The sequence below is a fragment of the Epinephelus lanceolatus genome, chromosome 13, assembly GCF_041903045.1.
Source record: "Epinephelus lanceolatus isolate andai-2023 chromosome 13, ASM4190304v1, whole genome shotgun sequence".
In the NCBI taxonomy this organism is placed as follows: domain Eukaryota; kingdom Metazoa; phylum Chordata; class Actinopteri; order Perciformes; family Serranidae; genus Epinephelus; species Epinephelus lanceolatus.
Window position 1 is genome coordinate 29467139 of NC_135746.1, and position 21310 is coordinate 29488448.

The following is a 21310-nucleotide window of genomic DNA, read 5'->3' on the forward strand; positions in this document are numbered from 1 at the left end:
AAAAGCAGAAGCCTGTCTTTTAAACCCGAGTGCTGTCACACTCAATTACTGTCACTCAGACACACACACACACACTCACTTATCTAGCTCTTCGTCGGGGAAGAGAGAGCAGGATCAGAGATGCGGGAAATGAATGACTCACTAATACATGCAGACGGATAAGTTCGCTTTATACATATGCGCACACCCTTACATAACAGTCTAATTAGATGTAGAGAAGCCATGCCAGGAGTTCTGAATGATCACTGTTCGCGGCAAAGCTGGTACCCTGTGTGTTTGAGTGTGTGTGCGCGCGCATGTGCTCGCGCGTGCGTGTGTGTCTGGATTAAGTCTGAGCTCTTGTCGTTGTCAGTAATGAAAAGTCAGCTGTGGAGAGCACAGTCCCTCAACTAAACCGCTGCATGTCTGTGTCTCTGCTGCAGCAGTGTGCCAGAAACCACCTTCGACCTTCACGGAGACGTCCACAGTGGAGCTGCGCTGCCCACCAGCAAGGTAACACTCACACACACACACACACTCAGCATTTGAATTTATTTCTGTGTATGTTTAGCATCGGAACAATCTGCTCATAGCTGTAAACAAACATTTTATTACTTACCAAAAGCTGTTTCAACAGACATATTGTCAGCATACACCGCTTCAATCTGCTACATCTGTACTGGTGCCAATACTGACCTTATTTACCAGCCTTATTATTGACCGGTTGCTGGCTAGAAGTTTTGGATTATTAAAGACTCAAAGTTGAGGTATCGTAATTAGGAGAGGAAACCTTTGACTGGTGCATCCCTAGCTGTAAAAATGTTCTAAGTAAAATTAATTTAGAGCTTACATACCCCTGTACCCTCTGAAACAGCTGCACTACTGTTAAACACGACAACAAGCTTTGCAAATGTAAGCTTTACCCTACCTTCAGGAAATGTCTGGATGTTTTAAAGCATCATGACTTGAACACTAGGGGTGTAAATCATCAGTTCCGTCACGATACAATGTTATATCGATTCTTTGGACAACATTATGATATTTGCCGATATTACAAAGTCTGCCACGATACTATTTTGAGTCTGTGCGATTCAGGGGCCTGTTATCGATATGATCGATACAGTATTATATGTACATTTAACACATCTGTTATAGAAGACGCTGCCACCCCTTTCTTTTTTTTGCTTTTGGCTATAAAAGATAAAAACAACACATAAATAATAAGTACAGTTAAGTTTACCTTAAACTGACTCCACTAATACAAATAAAACAGTACATGGGATAAGTTAACCTTCAGGGCTTTCTGTCAGAGAGCTCTTTCTGGAAGAGCTGTTTTCATGTTAACCTTTAACTTCAGGTTTGTCTGGCTTAAAGCCCTGTTGGCAAATTCTGAAAACTCACGGACAAAACAATAGTTTTTAGCCTTCCATGCATTATTAGCTTAAGCATGTGTACACTGCATAAATTAGCCTAACGGCTAGCAGACTTTTCCCCCCCTTCTACCCACAGCTTAACAGATTACATGTAATGTTTTTATTTTTCTTACTTGCTGTTGGTTTAAGTCACTGCATCTCCGACAGAACAGCACGAAAAATATCAGGCTGCGTGCACATTTTTTCAGCATTGTCTACATACGGTATGTGTTATGTATGTGGGCACGTAGTTTCTCCATAATCCAAAAATATTTCCATACTGCTGTTTTTTTAACCTGAGTAAATAATGTTATCCTCAACGTGTCTCTCTCTCAGTTGTTTGCTGTCTGTCTGCTGCTGTTTGACGGTGACACAGAATTACAAAATAAAAGCGTATCCTAAAGATGAAGATATGGATCGTTGTTTTTACTTTGCATCAATGATACTGGATCGTTGATCATTGAATCGATATATCGATACAGATTGATCTATGATTACACCCCTATTGAACACACATGAGCATAAATCTGAGCCCAAAGACAGATGGAGTACGAAAGCAATACTTCATATGTGTCTCACCTTGCACATGGTCACAAAGTTAAGTAGTTAATGTTACACAACAGTGTTTGCACAGCAAAGTGTTTCGAGGATAAAACATGAGACGCTAAGTTTGCTAAAAAGAAAGCTGCAAACTAGCATCCTAGTGTTATGTTTAGGCAGTTTAATGAAGATGAGCAGTGAATGGTTGCGAGTAATGGCACCAACTTTTTTAGCAAACTCCTTTATGAAGGAGAAGTTGGATTATTGATGGAACAGCTGTTTCAGAGCCATTAGACCGTTGATGTGACCGACTAAGAGAGTATTTAATAATCACCACACCCGCCGATCTAGGCTGTATTAACCTTTACTAAGCCATTTGCATGTTTCGATGCTGCAGGAGGTGCACATGAAGACTCAAAGTATGTCTCTGGATAACACAAAAGTTTTGTGAGAAAATGCAAAAGTATTTATCTTTTTTTCCCCACCCTTCTTCACCCGTGTTTCGCTTGTGTTGTCTCAAAATGTAATGAACGGTGACACATATAGGGCTGAAAAAACAAGTATTTACAGTTTTACTTTTGTTTAATTTGCTGATTACTCTCTTGATTTATAAACTGTTTGGCCCACAAAATGTCCATCAGGTGTTTTTCAGAATGCTTATTCTATCCAATTAACATTAAAAAACCCAAAGAGATTGAATTATAGTTACTTAAAACAGATAAAAGCAGCATATCCTCACAATTTTGTTGTTGGCACTAGACTAGGTTTGGCATTTTTATCTTTAGAAATGACTAAAACAATAAATCTTTTATTGAAATTACTGCAAATTAATCTTAATGATTTATTGACTAAGTTTAGCAGCTCAAGACATATGTCAAACCACATCTTTTGATGACACATACAGTGAATATTCATCAGTAGCACTGTTCATTTTATAGAACAAATACTGATATTTGTTCTCTTCATGAACCAGGAAACTTGTTTGTTAGCTGTCAGTTCTGACAGTGACTGAAGCCTCATAACATACAAGTCATTATCAACAACATGTCTGTATATTATTGAATTACATTACAGCGACATTAAAAGTGGTTGAAGCTGCTTGACGCTGTGTGTTGTGTGTTTGCAGAGCTCAGGGAAGCTGGACATGGAGAGAGGCATGGTGAAACCCATGATCAGAGGAGAGCAGCAGGACAGCAGGTCAGTCACACACTCCTCTCCTTCTTCCTGATGGCGTCTTCTTCGTCCTCCATCTTTGTCCTCTCTCCAGTCCATTTGGCTCATCCTGCTCCTCAGTTTTCTCTCTGTATTTAGTGTTATCTCCCCTTCTCATGGTGTTATTTTTGTCTTATCAGGTCTCAGGACATTTCAGCAGACAGAACAGAGTTGACTCTGCCAGCCGGAATCGAGTTCAGAGACAACTGTAAGTATTAGCGTGTCTCTTTCTGTTCTGCACCTCTCAACTCCCCTCACTGTGTCAGTGAAACAGTCAATAACTGGAAACTATTGAACCGCCTTCACTGGACTGATTCTGCTGACCTAACTGCTCCAGCAGCAGCAGTGGTGTACAATAAATATCTCATCATAAATATGCAGTTAATGTAAGAATATGGTAAATGTGGGTCACATTTCCTCTCACCCTGCAGAGTTACTGGATCATGCCGTCTTACAGTCCTGTACAGGAATGTTTGATGGCTTCAGAAAGTCAATAACACACTCATTTTGAGACATTAATATGATTTTCATAAACAGACGAAGAGAAAATGAGCAGCTTGTCTCAGCCTCTAGATTACATTTTACATTGTGCGCCTCTTGAATTTGGCAGGAAATCAGCTGGATCAGTTTAAAGCCTGAGAGCTTTGTTTCCTGTAATTGCATCAAGATAACTCAGTCAATATGTTTTTTGTTTAAATGATAAATTTAGCACTCAGCTCCTACTTTTTTATTAAGGGGTTGTTAAATATTTAAATAGTCATATTTATATGCCTGCAAATCTAAAGCCCTATTCACACAGAGCTAAGAATACCAAGGGACTTCATGAAATTTGGAAATTCCCCCCTACGCCTGTGTTTGGTGAGGCACATTCGCACTGGATAAGCAAAGTCTGTATTTTTCTCAGATTTACTGACATGATCCCTCTGACGTGATGCGCACAGTCATTTGTAACTTTTCTCTACACAACTCAAAAACACCACACAGTGAGGACATGAAAAGTGTTAACTTCCTTTGAGGTATTATGTTTTCAGGATGTCCATCCTATTCTTGTGAACACAATAACTCAACGCCGTAAGACAGTTTCTTCAAATTTAGCATAAACGTCCACTTTGAGCCACTATGAACTGAGTAGAATTTGGTGGTCATAGGTCAAAGGTCAAGGTCACTGTGACCTCGTCTGTGGCATTCTTTTGAAAGTGATGGCTCAAGATCACCTTGAGAGAATTTCTTCAGATTTGGCACAAACATATACTTTAACTCAACGATGAATTGATAAGACTTTGGTGGTCAAAGGTCAAGGTCAGTGTGACCTTACAAAATATGTTTTTGGCCATAATCAATATTTCTCATGCTAATTATGACAAAACTGCACACAAATTTCTAATAGGATATAACAATGAAGTGCTGATATTTTATATCCAAAAGGTCAAAGGTCAACTTTACTGTGACATCATAATGTTCTGCATTAAACACTTTTCTGTCTATGACTCATATCAGGAGCAGAGGGGCAGATTTTTGTTCAGATACTGAATTAGTGACACTAATCTTGGGTGCCCACCTTGAAACTGTGCTGATTGGATAGATCTTCTGTGCCGCAGGGCGGGAAGGTGTTTGTGAAGCATCCAAGTTTTCACAGACATGGATGTAAACTGTAAGAGAAACGTGACTGGTGCGTGGTGGCGTACAGCCACATGGTGGTTATTCTAGCTTTTTTTTAATGTGGGAACCAATTCTGCCACACATTGTCACATGTCAGCCATCTCATCATCTTTTGAGATTCCACTCCTCTAATGAATTTGAGCTTGCTCTTTTTGATAATGGGTCTCCATGAGATGAGACTCCTTCACCCAAAATGCTGTCAAAACTTTCACAAGTAATTACCAACACAGCCTCCATAATTATATTCTGGGAAATTGGCAGAAAATAGGCAAAAAGTAAAAAGGACCTCAAATTACTAAGATGCTGATTCGCAGGGGACCAATTTTATCACACAACCTCTATATTGGGTGGAATATGGAAGGTAGTTTGTGGTGAAATTTTTATTTGACAAATTACGGACATGGCAAGTCAAAATGTCTGCTCTAAAAAGGGTCTGTTTAATAAGAGGTAATGCAAAGTAACTATATAGTAGAGCCTGACAGAAGAGGGGTTATAAAGAAGTACACAGGCAGGAGTACTTTCTTTTACATTCTTTTGTTAACAATTTAATGGCCATTAAAAAGACAGAAAATGTCATCTCCTCCATCTGTCTGACTAGATGGAGGAAAGAGTAGCTGCCAGTAGGTTGATCTGATCACATTGAGTTTGACCTACATGTGTTCCCACCATTAGATTAACACAGGGAAGGGTTAATATTACATTGTAACAAACCGATTTGAACTCCTAATTGTAATGATGTAACTTTCTAATGTCTTTTCCTTTTTATTGTTTGTTTTATTGGATGAATTCAATCAGAAGAGAGTTGGTTTCGGTATTTAAAATGGTCTTGAATTACTTCCAGATAGCATTAAATTGTCTTAAATAGTCCTATAAGTCTGGTTTATTCCAAACCTGATGTTTCCCACACTCTGACTGCAGCTCTAAGCTCTTCTGTCTGTTTGCTTTGTCTTTCCAACACTCCTGTTTATTGACTTTTCATTGTGCTCTGGGCCATAGTGTGGCTGTGTGTGCTGAGTATATATTTGGTATAGTGTGAGATCATCTGTTTTAGGAGGGTTTTGATCGGTCATAGAGCAGCGGAGAGTCCCGTACCCACAATGCACTGGGAGAAACCATATGCTTTTGGGGACAATGACGCACATGAACAACTCTCATCGTCAGGTTTTCATGAGGGGAGTTGTCGTAGTGCAGCTGCAACCAGTTTGACTTTAAATACTTTACCAATGGCGTTAAACTGAAAGAAACAGACACCGCAGTCAAAATGGTTTTATTGGTGTGTCCCACATGACACATGTGGAGCCAAGTTCTGTGACCAGCCAACCACGAAAATAAGTTAAACAAACTGCTTGTTGTAGCTCACAAGGGGATCTATTCCAGTCAGTGTAATCCAACTGCACTGTGATAAAGTGTAATGCAGTCTGATTTCAAGTATATACAGTATGTACAAACATTATGGAATCCCTTAATTCTTTACTGGGTGTCTGTGACAAGACCTCAACATTAATGAATTTGGATTATGCAGAACTATGCATTAATGTTTTAATATTATTAGCCCTTAAATTGTTAGTTAATAGATTCACAGTAATGATTCAGGAACTGCAATAATATATTGGTTGTAATATGGGCAGTTCAATCCCCTGCACCTCCAGTCCACATGCTGCTGTGCCATCGGCGTGTGAATGGTTACTGAGTAGCAGGTGGCACCTTGTACTGTATGGTTGTCCGGCCACCAGTGTGTGAATGTGTGTGTGAACGGGTGAATGTGACATGTAGTGTAAAAGCGCTTTGAGTGATTGGAAGACTGGAAAAGTGCTGTACAAGTCCAGTCCATTTACCATTTTACAACAGCAGTTGTGGGAGCAGTAGTGTTACCTTACTGCAGACACAAGGGGCTACCTTGGTTGAGGCGTGTTGTTTCAGGCACCATTGAGACAATGAAATAGAATCCAGGAGGCCGGTTTAAGTAATAGCTGAGTGTGAAAGCTTATTAGACACAAAACCACTGCGTAGCAGTTAATAAAAAAATGACACAATATTTCATCTTTCATGGTAGAATTACACTGTACCTGTTACAAAATGATCTTCCAGATTGAGGCATACAGTGTTGTCTTTCTGAACAAAGCCTTAGCATTAGAAGTAGCAGTAATAGTAACACTGTGTATGTAGCAGGATATAGTTTAGGAGAAGTGGTTACTCCTCTTTTTCGGTCAACTTATAAACTAGATGATGATCTAAATAATAGCTTATTAGATATATATGATATGTGCTGTATGAAGTTGTTCTCCTCTAAAGGCTGATGTCTCACTAGATAATAATGTACGTTCCCCCTCCTTTTTGTGGTAGCAGAAGTAATTTTAATTCCAGGCCAGACAGCCTGCCTCCCTTCTATAGTTTTAGTGTCCTAATCAAAGGGCAAGCCAAAATCTTTAGGTTACAAAGGTAACCCCGGTTCTCTGATAACACGAGAGAACTCAAGGCACACCTGTATTTATATCTGTGCACAATAGCTCCTACAACTTTTGTTAGCACTCTTATCACAACATAAGACAATAAGAATAAGAAAAAAATAAGACCGGTAGCTTTTGTGATACTGTCTACTGACAGTTTTTTTGGGGGGGGTTTTTTTTTGTCCCTTTTCTTTTGGTGGTAGGTCATCATCGCTGGCTTTTGCTGTTCTTCTTTTAAATGTTATCATCCCTCACACTGGCTGCCAATCAGGGCTTTTGATGTATCACACATTTTTAATTCCCACGCGTGAACCACGACAAATAGGTTTCCCATAAAGGTTTTTTAAATGAATTACATTTTTTAGCTAGAGTTTGCCTCGTTATTGGGAAACGAGTACGCACAACATACTGATACTGTCAATTAAAGATTCATTCATAACTTTTTGTATAGGCCCTATTGAATATTGCAGTAATAATATGAGGTTATCCCAAGATCTCACGGCACACCTGGATTGGCATCACGGCAAAGGAGTGTGCTGCAACGCACTACATGAGAAACACTGATTTCAACATTGTCTCATAACCTTTTGTATTTGCTCAAGAATAAATCTGTTAGAGAAACACTGATATCCTCTGAATTCCTTTTGTCAGAGTAAAACATACTTCAGAGTACTTTCAGAGCTGTAGTCAACCAAAGCAGATCTTGGAATCTACTGAAATTCTACCTACTTTTTAGCTAGTCGATTGGTCAATTGGGGAAAGAAAGTCCACGTTCTGTTTAGATCTACTAAATCTGTCACGGTGCTCTGAGTGCACTGTGGCTGGTGGTGGTGTGTGTGTCCCCCAGAGGGTTTTCTTTCCTTTTTCCTGAGGCCAGCTTTGCAATGGGACCCAGGAGTGTCACATTTTTACAGTATGCTCAAATGCCAGCAGTGGGACAAGGCACTGAGTGTCTATTCTGCATTAAGTGTTGCATATTTGCTGTCTTGTTTTTTTCTGGTCGCCAAAAGTTGAAACATGTTCAGCTTTTGATAAAACGCTGCAGCTGGTCGTCACTCTCACTTTGTACCCAGCTGCAACCAAAGTGTCTCAGCTGAAATACTGCTGCGCCTTCAAAGTGCACCAGTGGCTCACAGCTGGCTGTGTTCAGCACAGTGGCTGGTATTGCCAGCTGGGAAAGACACATGGCTCTTTAAAAGTAATACCAGCAGTTGCCTGACTACTGAGCATTTGGTCAGACAAGAGCATATCAACCACTCCAGCCGAATGTGTCAGCTCTATTTCATTTAATCAAACCTCGACATTTCTCCTGACATGGTAGGTGGTCTAATTACCTGTTTCTGTGTGTGTCCATCCAGCTGAGGACACCTTCCTGTCAGCCATCATCAACTACACCAACAGCTCCACGGTCCACTTCAAACTCTCACCCACTTACGTCCTGTACATGGCCTGCCGCTACGTCCTGTCGCCCTCTTACCGGCCTGACATGTCGCCGTCTGAGAGGACACATAAGGTCATCGCCATCGTCAACAAGATGGTGAGCATGATGGAGGGAGTCATCCAGGTCAGTAACACTTCTTTTTAAATATTTTTCTTTAATGTGTGGTCATGTTTGAACACGATGTATTAATCTGTGCATTATTCCAGTGTGTCCTACGGCTTCATAATGCTGCTATTTATGTGTTTTTGACTTGCACCCTGGCTTTTGTTGAAATTTTTGAATTGTTTGATGCCTAATCCCCCCCCCCATTTACTGTGTTCTTACAAACTACTGCTTGTAGTTGTTGTAAGGTGTGTTTAAGTGTTTGTATGTCTCTTGCAGCTTTCTCTCCACAGTTACCTCTGTTGTACCAGTCTGTGCTTGTGTCTCATGTTTGTCTACCTGTCAGTGTTAAATGCTCGTGGTGTGAAGCCTGCTATGACGCAACGTAGTGTATGCTAAACCTCAGCTAGCATGGCGCTATCAGTGATCATTAGAGCTGGAAATCATTAAGAAAATTTTGACAAATGAGTGTTTTTGTCAGCAAATATATAAACTTTTAGAACAAAATAAAACTATTAGGTTGCAATAACACAAATAACTTTTACTTTTTACTAAATGCACTATATTCAACAAAAGTTTGGTTTAAATCTGAACATCCTGCTAGAGGATATAATACAAGCTGTGGTGAGAGTATTCAGTACTTGTACATGTACTTACGCACAGTACTTACTTACACAGTACTTTAAACACAGATAAAAATGTTGTCAAGCATCTATTACCGGCATTCGGTACATGGCAGTTTTTAATACTCCGTGCTATGGACACATTTTTGTCTGATATTCATAAGAGTTGAAGCTTGATACCAGGCCACTCTTAACATAGTGTTAGCTGGAGGTCTAATATGACTTAACATCATGTATGTTTAAAATAAATGAAGCACAGAGCTTGGGAGGATTATGGGAGAAAAAAATACACACAGTTCTTAGTTTTTTTTCTGAAGGCCTTACTTACTAAGACTCAATAAAACGCAAGTGCCATTTCTCCTTTTATTAGTGCCATTCACTTTTATTTGTTTAGCTGGCAGCCAGCTATTCATTGCCATCGGTATGCAGTGAAGTTATGAAAGAAAACACACGCAGAATGGACTAAGACTGAAACTATTCCAGTCTGTGTGTAGTAGGATTTCAGTTTTATAGAGTTTCTGGGAAATATTTTTAGCGTATGGGAATGTTCAACCTTCCTGCTTCAGATGGGCTCATAATAGGCTTAAAAACAGGGTATTTTTGGAGCATCTCTGGCATGTTGACTGCTTGGAGAACTCGATCTTGAATAGTGGAATGATTGTGTGAGATGCTGGAGATCGAGTCATGCTTTCCCAGTGTTTTGCATCCTTAAATGTCTTAACTGCATCACTTAAACCCTTAATGGATTACATGCAGCAGTTTTAAACATCAGTGTGTGATCATCAAATGAAGTGTTATAACTTTGTGTCATCAACAAACAACGGGGTCCACATGGTCTGGTAGTGTTGGTCCCAGGCCCCTTTTATACTGAGACCACATTTCACATAAACTCCATAGCTTGTTCCCACAAAGAGGGTGTTACTCTCGCCACTTACTCAAAAACTGGAAAGTTAAGGCAAAAAATTCCCCCTGTAACATTCCTGCAAAGCAATACAACAGATTTCCCAGTGTATATGGGAGTGCAGAACTTGAATTTATTCTTATTGGTCACATCTTGTGGTAATTATACAGCTGTCTCAAAATGTGTACTGTTATGACGTAAGTTTACTGAAGGGTTAATTTTCCTTTTATACTTTTTTCACACCGGGTCAGTTCCTGTTTAGACTTAGCTCATTTGTTACCTTTTATTCCAGCTGCTATATGTTGTAGGGGTGTTAGAAAATATTGATACACTTACAGTATTTTGTTTATGATATTGTATCAATTCTCAAAAACACTCTTGATTTTTTATTAGTAATTTCCTCGCAAAGACTCGTGGCAGCGGTTAATTTCGTGTTGTGTTTAAACCCCTGATTGCTAGATCCCTCAATGTTGTAATCTATCTTCAGCCATTTCTCTCCTACCCTCTAACGTAATAACATGTCACTAGCATTAAGATCATAGGCCTATGAAACAGAGTCATAAAGAGCACACTGCTAGCTCCTAAAATCGCGATTTAAGGGTGCCAAGTAGCTCAGTGGTCAGGACAGTCGCCCCATGTACAAAGGCTATGTCGTTGCAGCAGCCCCAGTTTTATTCCAGCCCATGGCCCTTTGCTACAGCCCTATCTCGCTTGAAATGTCCTATGACATTTAGGCAAAAAAGCCCAAGAAAAAAAAGATCTTCAAAAAACAAAACAAAACAACAAAAAAAAAACATCGCGATATATCACCTTGCTTACAGTATCACAATAAATCGCAGTACATTGAACCCCTGTATCGTGATGTGTATCATATCGCCAGATTCTTGCCATTATACTACCATAATACAGAACTGAAAACTCTGTAAGTCTCAAGACTAGGCTCTAAACTAAACCTGTAAAATGTACCAATAAAACAACTTTAATTCAGTCTTATTACAAGCTTCATGTGGTCCTAAATACAGTTACATTTTAGCTAATCAGTTTATTTTTAAAAGTTTAACAGTACTGTTGTTCCTTGCCTGTTTTAATGATAAACTTCCTCTGAGCTGACATTGAAGACATCTCTAAAAGCCTCAATCCGAACTAGCTAAATTTCTCAGACACTTGTAATGTTTTTTTGACCAGATGTGGTTTCCAGATGACCTCCTTCAATTATGTTCTCTAACTGGTTCAAGATGTCTTCACATTGTAAACCATGACCATGTGTGTGTCAAAGTGTTGGTGTGTGTGTGTGTGTGTGTTACATGGCTGTGTCCATACTGTAGCTGTTGACGTGTTTTCTCTCTGTCCTGTGAACGTGTCCTCCTCTTCCTCCTCCTCCTCCTCCTCCTCCTCCTCTTCCTCCTCCTTCCATCCAGGAGATTCCTGAAGGGGATCAGGTAGGATAGCACAATAGCACACCATGATACGGCTGCTACAGACCCGTCTACCTCCTTCACTCACTCTTTATTTCTCTCTTTCTCTCTCTGTCTTGGTGTGGGCGATATGGATAAAATGTGTTAGGATTAACAGTGCATCTCAACAGGGCCGGGCAGTATATCTTTATTATATCGATATCATGATATGAGACTAGATATCGCCTTAGATTTTGGATATCTTAAGTGTTGCCTTTTCCAGGTTTGAAAGGCTGCATTACAGTAAAGCAATAGGATTTTCTGACCTTACTAGACTGTTGTAGCTGTTCTTTTATTTGTGTTTACCCACTTAGTCTCTATATCCATTACTGATGATTGCCATAAATCTCATTGTGTAAATGTTTTACAAAAGCACCAATAGTTAACCCAACAATATCATAGCAATATTGATATTGAGGTATTTGGTAAAAAAAAAAAAATATTGTGATATTTGATTTTCTCCATATAGCTAATATAGCTAAAATCTGTTACACACCCACCTGGTAATTAATGGGGCTAAACTTTTTGCCTTAATATTTCATGCCCACTTAAAAGGAAATGCATATTCACTACAGCTCACAAGGTAAAATAGGAGGAAATACAAGAATACTTTCTCAGTAGATTTATGAAATAATAGTTTGAGCTTTCTTTTTCTTTGTGCCAGTGAAACGGGTCAAAAGGATCCACCTTAAGAAATAAAGAAAGGTTGAATAAATATGAATGTGTGACATTTATATTTTAAAATAGATGGAAAACAACTTAGCATAAGTATTTAAACAATAAATTGATTACTTGATTGACAAAAAATGTGAGTATTTGCTGATTTTCTCCATTTTATATTATTGTAAACTAAAAAATCTTGTGGTTGAAACTGTCAGTCAAACAAAACAAGCAATTTAAAGACGTCACCATGGGCATTTCAAAATAATGATACACATTTTTCAAACTTTTTTCCCTGCCATTTACTTAATAAATGGTTGATTGATAAACCAAAAGAAAAAATCCAGTAGATTTATTGATGATGAAATTTAATATTATAGCCTTTCATATAGAATACTTTACAGAATGCTGGAATGGATGGAAATTCAAATGTGCTTACTCTAAAAGACAATAGTATATTTATGGAGACTTAACAATTTCCAGCAACAGGAAATAATAAAATGAAAAAAGACAAATTACATATATAAAAATGACAAATACACATTGTGTAAACCATATGTTTTTAAAATATTCCTGTGTGACTAACAAATCAAGAAGCATCCAAACCTTTTGATCCAATTCAACCATTTGTTGCATTGTGTGTGTTTGCCTTTAGATAAGCTTTGTGGTCACAAGGTCATAGTTGTTGTGTAGTTGCAGTCTGTCACAGTGTCTGACATTCCTATGTAGGCAAACCATATTAACAGTTTAAGATAAAAAAAATCATGTCGCCCAACCTCACCATCCTCTTGGCTTCCTTCTATGAGCCTGTGCATATCTACTCATCTGTACTTTTCTCTCTCTACTGCTCTCTGTCTGCTTTCTTGACCAGCCCTTCATTGTTGCTGCTGCTTCTTTTTCTCCATTCTAACAGAAATGTAAAATACAGCCATGATAATGCGTCCTCCCACAGCTGGAAAACTAAGCAGCAACATCAACCCAACTAATTCCATTCAGCTTCCTGGAACCTGCCTGGTACTAAAAAAAACAAACAAACAAAAACTGAGCAAAACCAAAGCAACCACTCTTTTCCACCATTGCTCCATCTTTAATTCTGGCATCCATGTTGTGTGACATCACGTCTTGCTTCTCCTACTCAACAGTGTGGACGAGAGACAAGTCGCGTCCCTCCGACCTCCTCCACCTCCTCTGCTTCATGCGTCTGTTTGGAAGTTCATTTAACATGTTCAACCATCCGTCTGTGTTTTAAACGTGTCCTTAATGTTTTATTGTCACGTTTCATTTTGGATGCACTTGGCTCCATCTCTCATTCTCTGGCTGTTCTGAATGAAGGGGTTTATTTTATTTTTTTCTTTGTTTTGTTTGATTTGTGTTACTTTTTCAAGGCGGGGATAGATGAGTGCAGGAGAGCGAGCTTCACACATTCCTCCCTTTCTGAGTGGTGGGGTTATTAACCAATCAGCTCCTCACACACTGAACTCTGTCCTCCGTGTTGATCTCAGATCCAGAAAATGTCCTTTAGTCCTTTAGACTATAGACTGACATATGGAGTGTTATTAAAAGTGTGATATCTACTCAGTGTTGGCCATTTGAGATGATTACGTAGTTAATTATTCTGTGATATTATCTTGGTTAGGTGGGCTGCTGCTTGTTCCCTTTACTCCACAAGAGGCTGATTACATTAATGTGGGGATGTGCAGCTACAGTTACAAAAGGCACAACATGTGTCTTCAGTTGCTTTTATGTTGCTTTTCAAAATGTTATATTATTGTAGAAATACTTATTAAACCATTGTGGGGAAATACGCTTACTCACTTTCTTGTCAAGAGTAAGATGGCGTGATAGATACCGTTATCACGTTTCTAAGGTAAATGCATCCTATAGTCAGCAGTTAGTCCAGCTAAACTAAGCTGGTCAGTTTATCTTAGCACAAAAATGGGAAACAGGGGAAACATGCCATTCTTTTGTTTGTACCAGTGAAAAGTAGAAGGCAAATGTGAAAATGTTTCTTTCTCTTTGGAGAGAGCAAAGCCAGCTGTTCCCCCTGTTTCCAGTTTTTTTGCTGAACTAAGCAAACCGGCCTTCATCTTAAGACTTATATTTAACAGGCAGACATAATGTGATATCAATCTTCTCGTCTAACTCTTAGCAAGTGTCAAAATAAATTAAATCAGAAGCAGAAAAGCACTTAGATTTGTCCATAAAATGTTACTGTATGTCCCTCTGATCTATTGGAGATTAACTGACTTGTAGTCACTTGTAGTATTTGTTGCTCCCAGTGTGAATGCATGTGTTCCATAGTCTAAGTCTAAACATTGTTTTGTCAAAAATAAATTGCAACACCGACTAGTTAGTGGAGGAGGCCAGTGTCTGGTGACCTGCTACATGGAGATGTGTCTGGGAGGCGAAAGGAGTGGTCACTAATGTCTCTAATGAAGGAAAACCTCCTAGAGCTCACATTTAAATGCTGCAGAAATCTTGAAATTAAGACAATTTGGTTGAGCGACTTTTCATAGAGACATTAATGACCACTCTTCTTCTCAGCACAGGGTTGGCTTAGAGGGAGGGGTGGGCAGGGCATGACTCTATCCCTGAAGTAACAACCGCTCCTTCTGGCTGCAACTCAAACAGAAACCCCTCTCTCACCTTCTTTTTAACTCCAATCTCTTCTTCGTCCTGCTGCTCTAACAACTTCCTCTGTATGTTTTTTTCTTTGTGTGTACGTGGCTGTGGTTGGTACGTTACAGAAGCAGAAGAACATCGCAGGAGCACTGGCTTTCTGGATGGCCAACGCTTCGGAGCTGCTCAACTTCATCAAGCAGGACAGAGACCTGAGTCGCATCACGCTGGATGCCCAGGACATCCTCGCCCATCTGGTCCAGATGGCTTTCAAGTCAGTTTCTTTTTAGGTTCCCTGAAAGAGTATTGGAGGAGAGCTTCTCTGTTGCTCTGATGGTGAGGTCTGTCATCTTTAACGAGCTGTAACATGTTGTTGCAGGTACCTGGTCCACTGTCTCCAGGCGGATCTGAACAACTACATGCCTGCTTTTCTGGACGACCCAGAGGAACATAATCCACAGAGACCCAAGATCGGTAATACACAAACACATCTAGTGATTTATGTCCCCTTTAAGTGGAGCAGTGTCAACTTGTGACCCCTTGTCAGGTTGTACATGGAAGTTCAGCTAGAGTGATTTTTCTTTGTCAGATTTTTGTGTTTGAATGATTTTTAGGGGTCCAAAGAGTAAAAACGATCAAATGTTTCTTAAGAAAAATAAGTAAAGATCCTAGAAAAGTCTGATAAGAATATGTTTTTTGTTCTTATGTTTATTGTGATAATAATTTCAAATTCATTTCATGATCCCAGGAATCGATCTTCCAATGTGTTGGGGGGGTCCAGGCCTCATGGAGGGAAACAGTACCTCCAGTGTCTGCTTTCAGCCATGGCAAAATTTATAATATCTGGCTAAATCTCTATGAAACTAAGAAGAAGACTTAAATCAGTGGTTTTACACAAACACTGCAGTGAATGTAAGAAAGTTTGGATTCCTGGCTTTTGAAATGGCAATAACTCAGGTGTCAAGATGCTCAAAGAGAGCGAGGAAGAGTTGCTTTTAGCCTCATATGTCTCTTTGTTTCAGATGTTTTGATTGTGAAGCCTTTCTCAGTTTTCCCTTGTGTGATGGAAAAAAATATCCTATTAAGTCATTATTATGAGAGACTTTCTCAAAATAATGACTTGATGCTTCAAAATAATGAGAAACTTTCTCAAAATAATGACTTGATGCTTCAAAATAATGAGAAACTTTCTTGAACTAATGACTTAGTACCTCAAAATAATGAGAAACTTTCTTGAACTAATGACTTAGTACCTCAAAATATTGAGGAATTTTCTTTAACTAATGATTTTGTACCTCAAAATATTGAGAAACTTTCTTGAACTAATGACTTTATACACCTTTGTACCGAACATATATCTGATCCTCTCCACCCGTATATGTCTCTTCCCCCTTCTACTTCCAGAGGATGTCCTGCACACCCTAACAGGGGCGATGTCGTTGCTGCGGCGGTGTCGAGTCAACGCCGCCCTGACCATCCAGCTCTTCTCACAGCTCTTCCACTTCATCAACATGTGGCTCTTCAACAAACTGGTGACGGACACAGAGTCAGGGCTGTGCTGTCACTATTGGGGGGCCATCCTCCGACAGCAGCTCAGCCACATCGAGGCCTGGGCAGAGAAACAGGGTCTGGAGCTCGCCGCAGACTGCCACCTCAGTCGAATTGTACAGGTGAGAGGGTAGAGGGGAATAAGGGAAGTGTGTGCTGGGATATGAGGAGACACTGACACTGAGATGGTGGTGGATTATATTTTATTCATCAGTGTTTTCATTTTTATAGCTTTGTTATTCATGCTGTTCAGTGAATTACTACCACAACTGTGAGTGGGAATTCTCTTTCCAGTGTTTCCCTTTTTTATTATCTTTAGTTCTTTGTTGGTTTTTCTTCTCTCGGCATAGCAGCCAAGGTCATGCTGGGATTACCACTATGAACTTTGTGTCTTTAGAAGTTTAAAACAAACAAGCATATGTTAACATAATTTACTCAAGGAGCAAGAATTGACTTAAGTGAAGAGCATAATATGCACATAGTTTGCAGGTCACAACTTGTTAATGTTATGCTCTGCATTTCTCCAGACTTTTAATGTTTTTGACTACATAATCAACCAATTGAAATAATAAAAAATCCTTTTAAGCTTATAATGTATGAGAGCTCAGAATCACAGCTCATTGGCCTCTTTGTGACCTTGTGAGTGTTGTTTGATCAGATTTTACTGACATGGGTCGCTCTGGCAACATAAGCAAACAACCCAACATCTGTCATCAGATTCTAATTATTATATTGTTAAATATTAAGTGGTGCATGAAAACAACTGGGAACAACCCAGCTGTGATCATGTTGGACTCCACTGCTTATGATAAGAGAAAGTATTTCTGAAATTTTAATGAAACTATAACCTGCATGTTAAAGAACATTAAGAAGCCAGTTTTAAACATATATATATATAAGGATTCAAAGATGTATTTATTACATATACAAGCAGTATGTATAGTCACAATTTTTAAGCTGGAGTGTGGAACTGTAACATATAAATGAACGTCTGTTGAATTCAGGTCCTTACCAAACAAGTTCACAAAATGCTGATTTAGCCTTTTGCTGCCAGGATAAGCTCTCTGTATTTCTCAGTGTACTGGAGTTGTCATGCTGGGTTCCTGTTGCAACTTTCTGATGCTGGCGCAACAGAAGTGATGTATTTTATGTCAACCAGCCAGAGCAAAAGAAGGGGACAATAATTTTTTTTATTTTATATTAGATTTGTGTCGCTTTTTTTATAGCTTTTTCTGTTTGGCACACTCTTATTTTGTGTTTGTTTTCAGTGCATCAGCTGTATGGGTGTGATTCTGATGTTTCAGTTAAATACTATGTATGTTGGCAGTTTAAATTAAAGATTTTTAAAAAGGAAGCGGGGAGGGACCATAGTGATGGAGCAGCAGCGACAAGTATAGTGGAAAATTCCAAGAAGCATCTAAGAAAAGGTTATGAAGTGGGTGCTCCAGATAAGAAATAAAGTCAGTATTTAGAGAAAGGATGACACCATGAGGAGAGCGCTCCTGGGGGTGGGGTAGATGTGGCAAGCTTACCTGCAGGCATATGTTATAAGCACATGTTGTCAGTGTTTATGTAGTTACTTTTGCTGCTCGAGGGGGGAAGCAAGAGTTCAACACTCAAGCTTTACAGGAAAGTATACAATACGATTTTATACTCTCGATATAAAGGATTCTCAAAAGACAATGTGGTAGACAAGGCTGAAAATATACAGACAAGATGTGTATGACATACAAGATATTTTGCTCAATGTGATGTTTTTGTGTGTGTATGCGTGTCCTCCAGGCCACCACCCTGCTCACCATGGACAAGTACTCCATGCAAGATGTGCAGAACATCCACAACACCTGCTTTAAGCTCAACTCCCTGCAGCTCCACGCTCTCATGACCAACTACCATTGCGCTCCGGACGAGCCTTACATCCCGCCTGTAAGACCAACGCACAGAGTCACATTCAAAATACAGAATACTCAACTTATGTGGCATGATTTTTATTTACACACATTCAATTTACACTTTCTAGACATTAGATAGACAACAGATACATTAATAGACATTAATGTATCTGTTGTGTGATATGAATATCAGTGTCTGATATGTGTGCTGCTCTTTGCGTGTGTTTCTGTTCAGGAGCTAATAGACCACGTGGTGGCAGTGGCCGAAAACACAGCAGATGAGCTGGCGAGGAGTGATGGGAGAGAGGTGCAGCTGGAGGAGGATCCGGACCTCCAGCTGCCCTTCCTCCTTCCTGAGGATGGTTATTCCTGCGATGTGGTGCGAAGCCTCCCCAACGGCCTGCAGGACTTCCTTGAGCCGCTGCTGCAGAGAGGTAAAGTCACTGGGACCAATATTTAGAAATGAAAAGACCTTTTGGTGAATTGAATTGAAACTGTTTTTGTATGTATAAATGCAATTTAGTTGTCAGAGTTAATATACTTATGTACTATTCTTACAGTTGATTCACTGTATTTTATTATTTCTGTGGTCAACTTCATGGACTCTGTTATAATCGTCCAATAATTTGATGTTTGGTGTTTGAAGTCCTTCTCCTCTTAAAAGTATGTTTTGCTGATTGTTACAGAATCTGGATATTTGACCTTCACTGCTCAGAATGATGTTTGTGCAGTTTGACATGAGCAAGAGGGGAAGAGCGGATTCATTTTAAAGTATTTTCAACTGTGGTTTAACTGAAAAACCACACTAGACCCAAGTTATTGTTCATAGCAAAATATTTTCATGTGTTTTAAAACATTTTTTGAGGGGATATTTGACAGCACAGTTTTAAATATATCAGGATTTTATGAATAAAGCTTTTGTGTGACTTCCATTTACTTTTCTTTTTTTGTCAAATTTGCCTCTTATATTGACAAAACAAAAGCGAACTTTAGGAGTTGTTCTGACACAACAAGTTTGTGCTTTTACACACAGAATTTAGATTTTGGATTCAGTGAAAACACGCTGTAATATGTGTGTGTATGTTGTCTTCTTCCAGGTTTTTGTAGGTTGGTACCACATCCCCGTTCACCTGGCACCTGGACAGTCCACTTTGAAGGAGCTGACTGCGACAGCCACTTCTCTGCTGCTGACAGTTCGGAGATGGTAGGACATCAACATTCTGTCTCTCTGTCTCTCTCTCAACCACTCTGTGTATGCGTGTGTGTCAGGGCAGTGGAGCATCCCAGGTAAAGTTGGGGCCACAGGGGACTCTGAGCAGGCTCAGTAATGCTGACTCATGGAGGCTGCAGAGACTAAAGTGTACAGTAGATGTGACAGCTAAGGCAGCCACAGAAAGATTCTGCAGAGTGACTTCAGGATGCCGCTTTGCTTTTCAACACTCTTATCTTCATGCCGCACTGAGATGACTTTACTCTGATTAGAGTTTTGTCAATCAGTGAGTTTCTGCCACAGCTATTTTGCCACAAAATTGTGTTCAAACACCTGCAAAATATATATGTATTTAGTGTATAGTTAATTCTGCTGTTTTGGGATAGATTCATTGAATTACTGAATAAACAATCTGATTCACAAGATTTTTATCCTAGCATTTAACATATTAGCCACACACTGTGTTTTTTTGAAAATTTAAAAAATTTGTTGAGGAAACAATCTCAAGATCCATTTAGTAGTTGCTCTGGAGCTTTCAATTATATTAAGATCTTCTTCAAAAGATGGAGAGTACTTACTTTAAAACAATTACATTTTCTCTTCAGTACTTTATGGACTTCTCATCTATATTGATAAAAACGCTGATGAAGTTCAGAGTTCATTCTTGACCATGGAAAGAGTAATTAGGAAACATTCTCACCCCAAGGTCCATTTAGTAGCTGTTCTGGAGCTTTCTATCAAATCACGTGACTGTGGTGAGGTCATCTTGTCAGCTTCAGCCTCATCTCTGTATACTGTTTTAGGGTTCAAACTGCCCAATCTAAATTTTACATTTCTAAAAATCTTTTAAAATATAAATACTTTGGCAATGCTTTCATCATTGCATCTAATTTTAATCAGCAGCATATCTTTCATCCCCAACCTTCAAAATGAAAGCAGAAACAAGATAACCAGGAGCCTCTGTGACACATTTGAGCACAGAACCCTGATTCCTAAACAGCTGGGACAGTGTGTAAAACTTGAATTAAAACAGAATGAAATTATTTGCAAATCCTTTTCAACCTATATTCAGTTGAATACAGGAAGACAAGATACTTAATGTTCAAACTATTAAACTTTAATTGTTTTTTGAATGAATGAATGACTTTATTTCAAACCAGAAATGAAAAAAGAAACATACTAAAAAACAACCAAGACAAAAGTAACAGTGTCCGAAAAGGACTACGTAGAAGTAAAACTTATGTCTACTCCTTTCTTACATTTCTTCTTTTAACTCATATTATTTCAACAATTTCCCAAATGTATTTACAACTAATACACAACTATCCCCAGACAATTTACCACGTAATCAAATAAATAAGTAATAAACCCAGTTTATTTACAGTCCACCCAGTGTTACAAAAGAAATATGCACTCCCTGAACACAACCTTTCCTCGTCTATATATCTGCCAAAAATAGCTCTTTTTTTTAAATAGTTTTTTAAATTATATCAGCATTTTGGAAATATACACTCATTCTGAATTTGATGCTGCAACACACTCCAAAGAAGTTTACCACTGTGTTACATCACCTCTTCTTTTAACAACTCACAGTAAGCCTTTGGGAACTGG

At 39.0% G+C, this 21310-nt stretch overlaps 1 protein-coding gene across 25 annotated transcripts in view; it reads left to right on the top strand.

Annotated features, from left to right (window-relative positions):
* The window catches only part of afdna (afadin, adherens junction formation factor a), a 133802-nt gene that overhangs the window by 62949 nt on the left and 49543 nt on the right, over positions 1 to 21310 (top strand). For 15 of the 25 annotated variants that reach the window (XM_033648470.2, XM_078173958.1, XM_033648476.2 and 12 more), the window contains 11 exons: positions 423 to 492; positions 3058 to 3128; positions 3284 to 3351; positions 8608 to 8813; positions 11735 to 11755; positions 15178 to 15323; positions 15429 to 15523; positions 16454 to 16719; positions 18380 to 18523; positions 18725 to 18923; positions 19587 to 19693. In XM_033648470.2, the coding sequence (XP_033504361.1) occupies positions 423 to 492; positions 3058 to 3128; positions 3284 to 3351; positions 8608 to 8813; positions 11735 to 11755; positions 15178 to 15323; positions 15429 to 15523; positions 16454 to 16719; positions 18380 to 18523; positions 18725 to 18923; positions 19587 to 19693 (1393 nt within the window). The remainder of the gene's footprint in view (positions 1 to 422; positions 493 to 3057; positions 3129 to 3283; positions 3352 to 8607; positions 8814 to 11734; positions 11756 to 15177; positions 15324 to 15428; positions 15524 to 16453; positions 16720 to 18379; positions 18524 to 18724; positions 18924 to 19586; positions 19694 to 21310) is intronic. The other 10 variants (XM_033648473.2, XM_078173961.1, XM_078173966.1 and 7 more) reach the window with 3 other exon arrangements.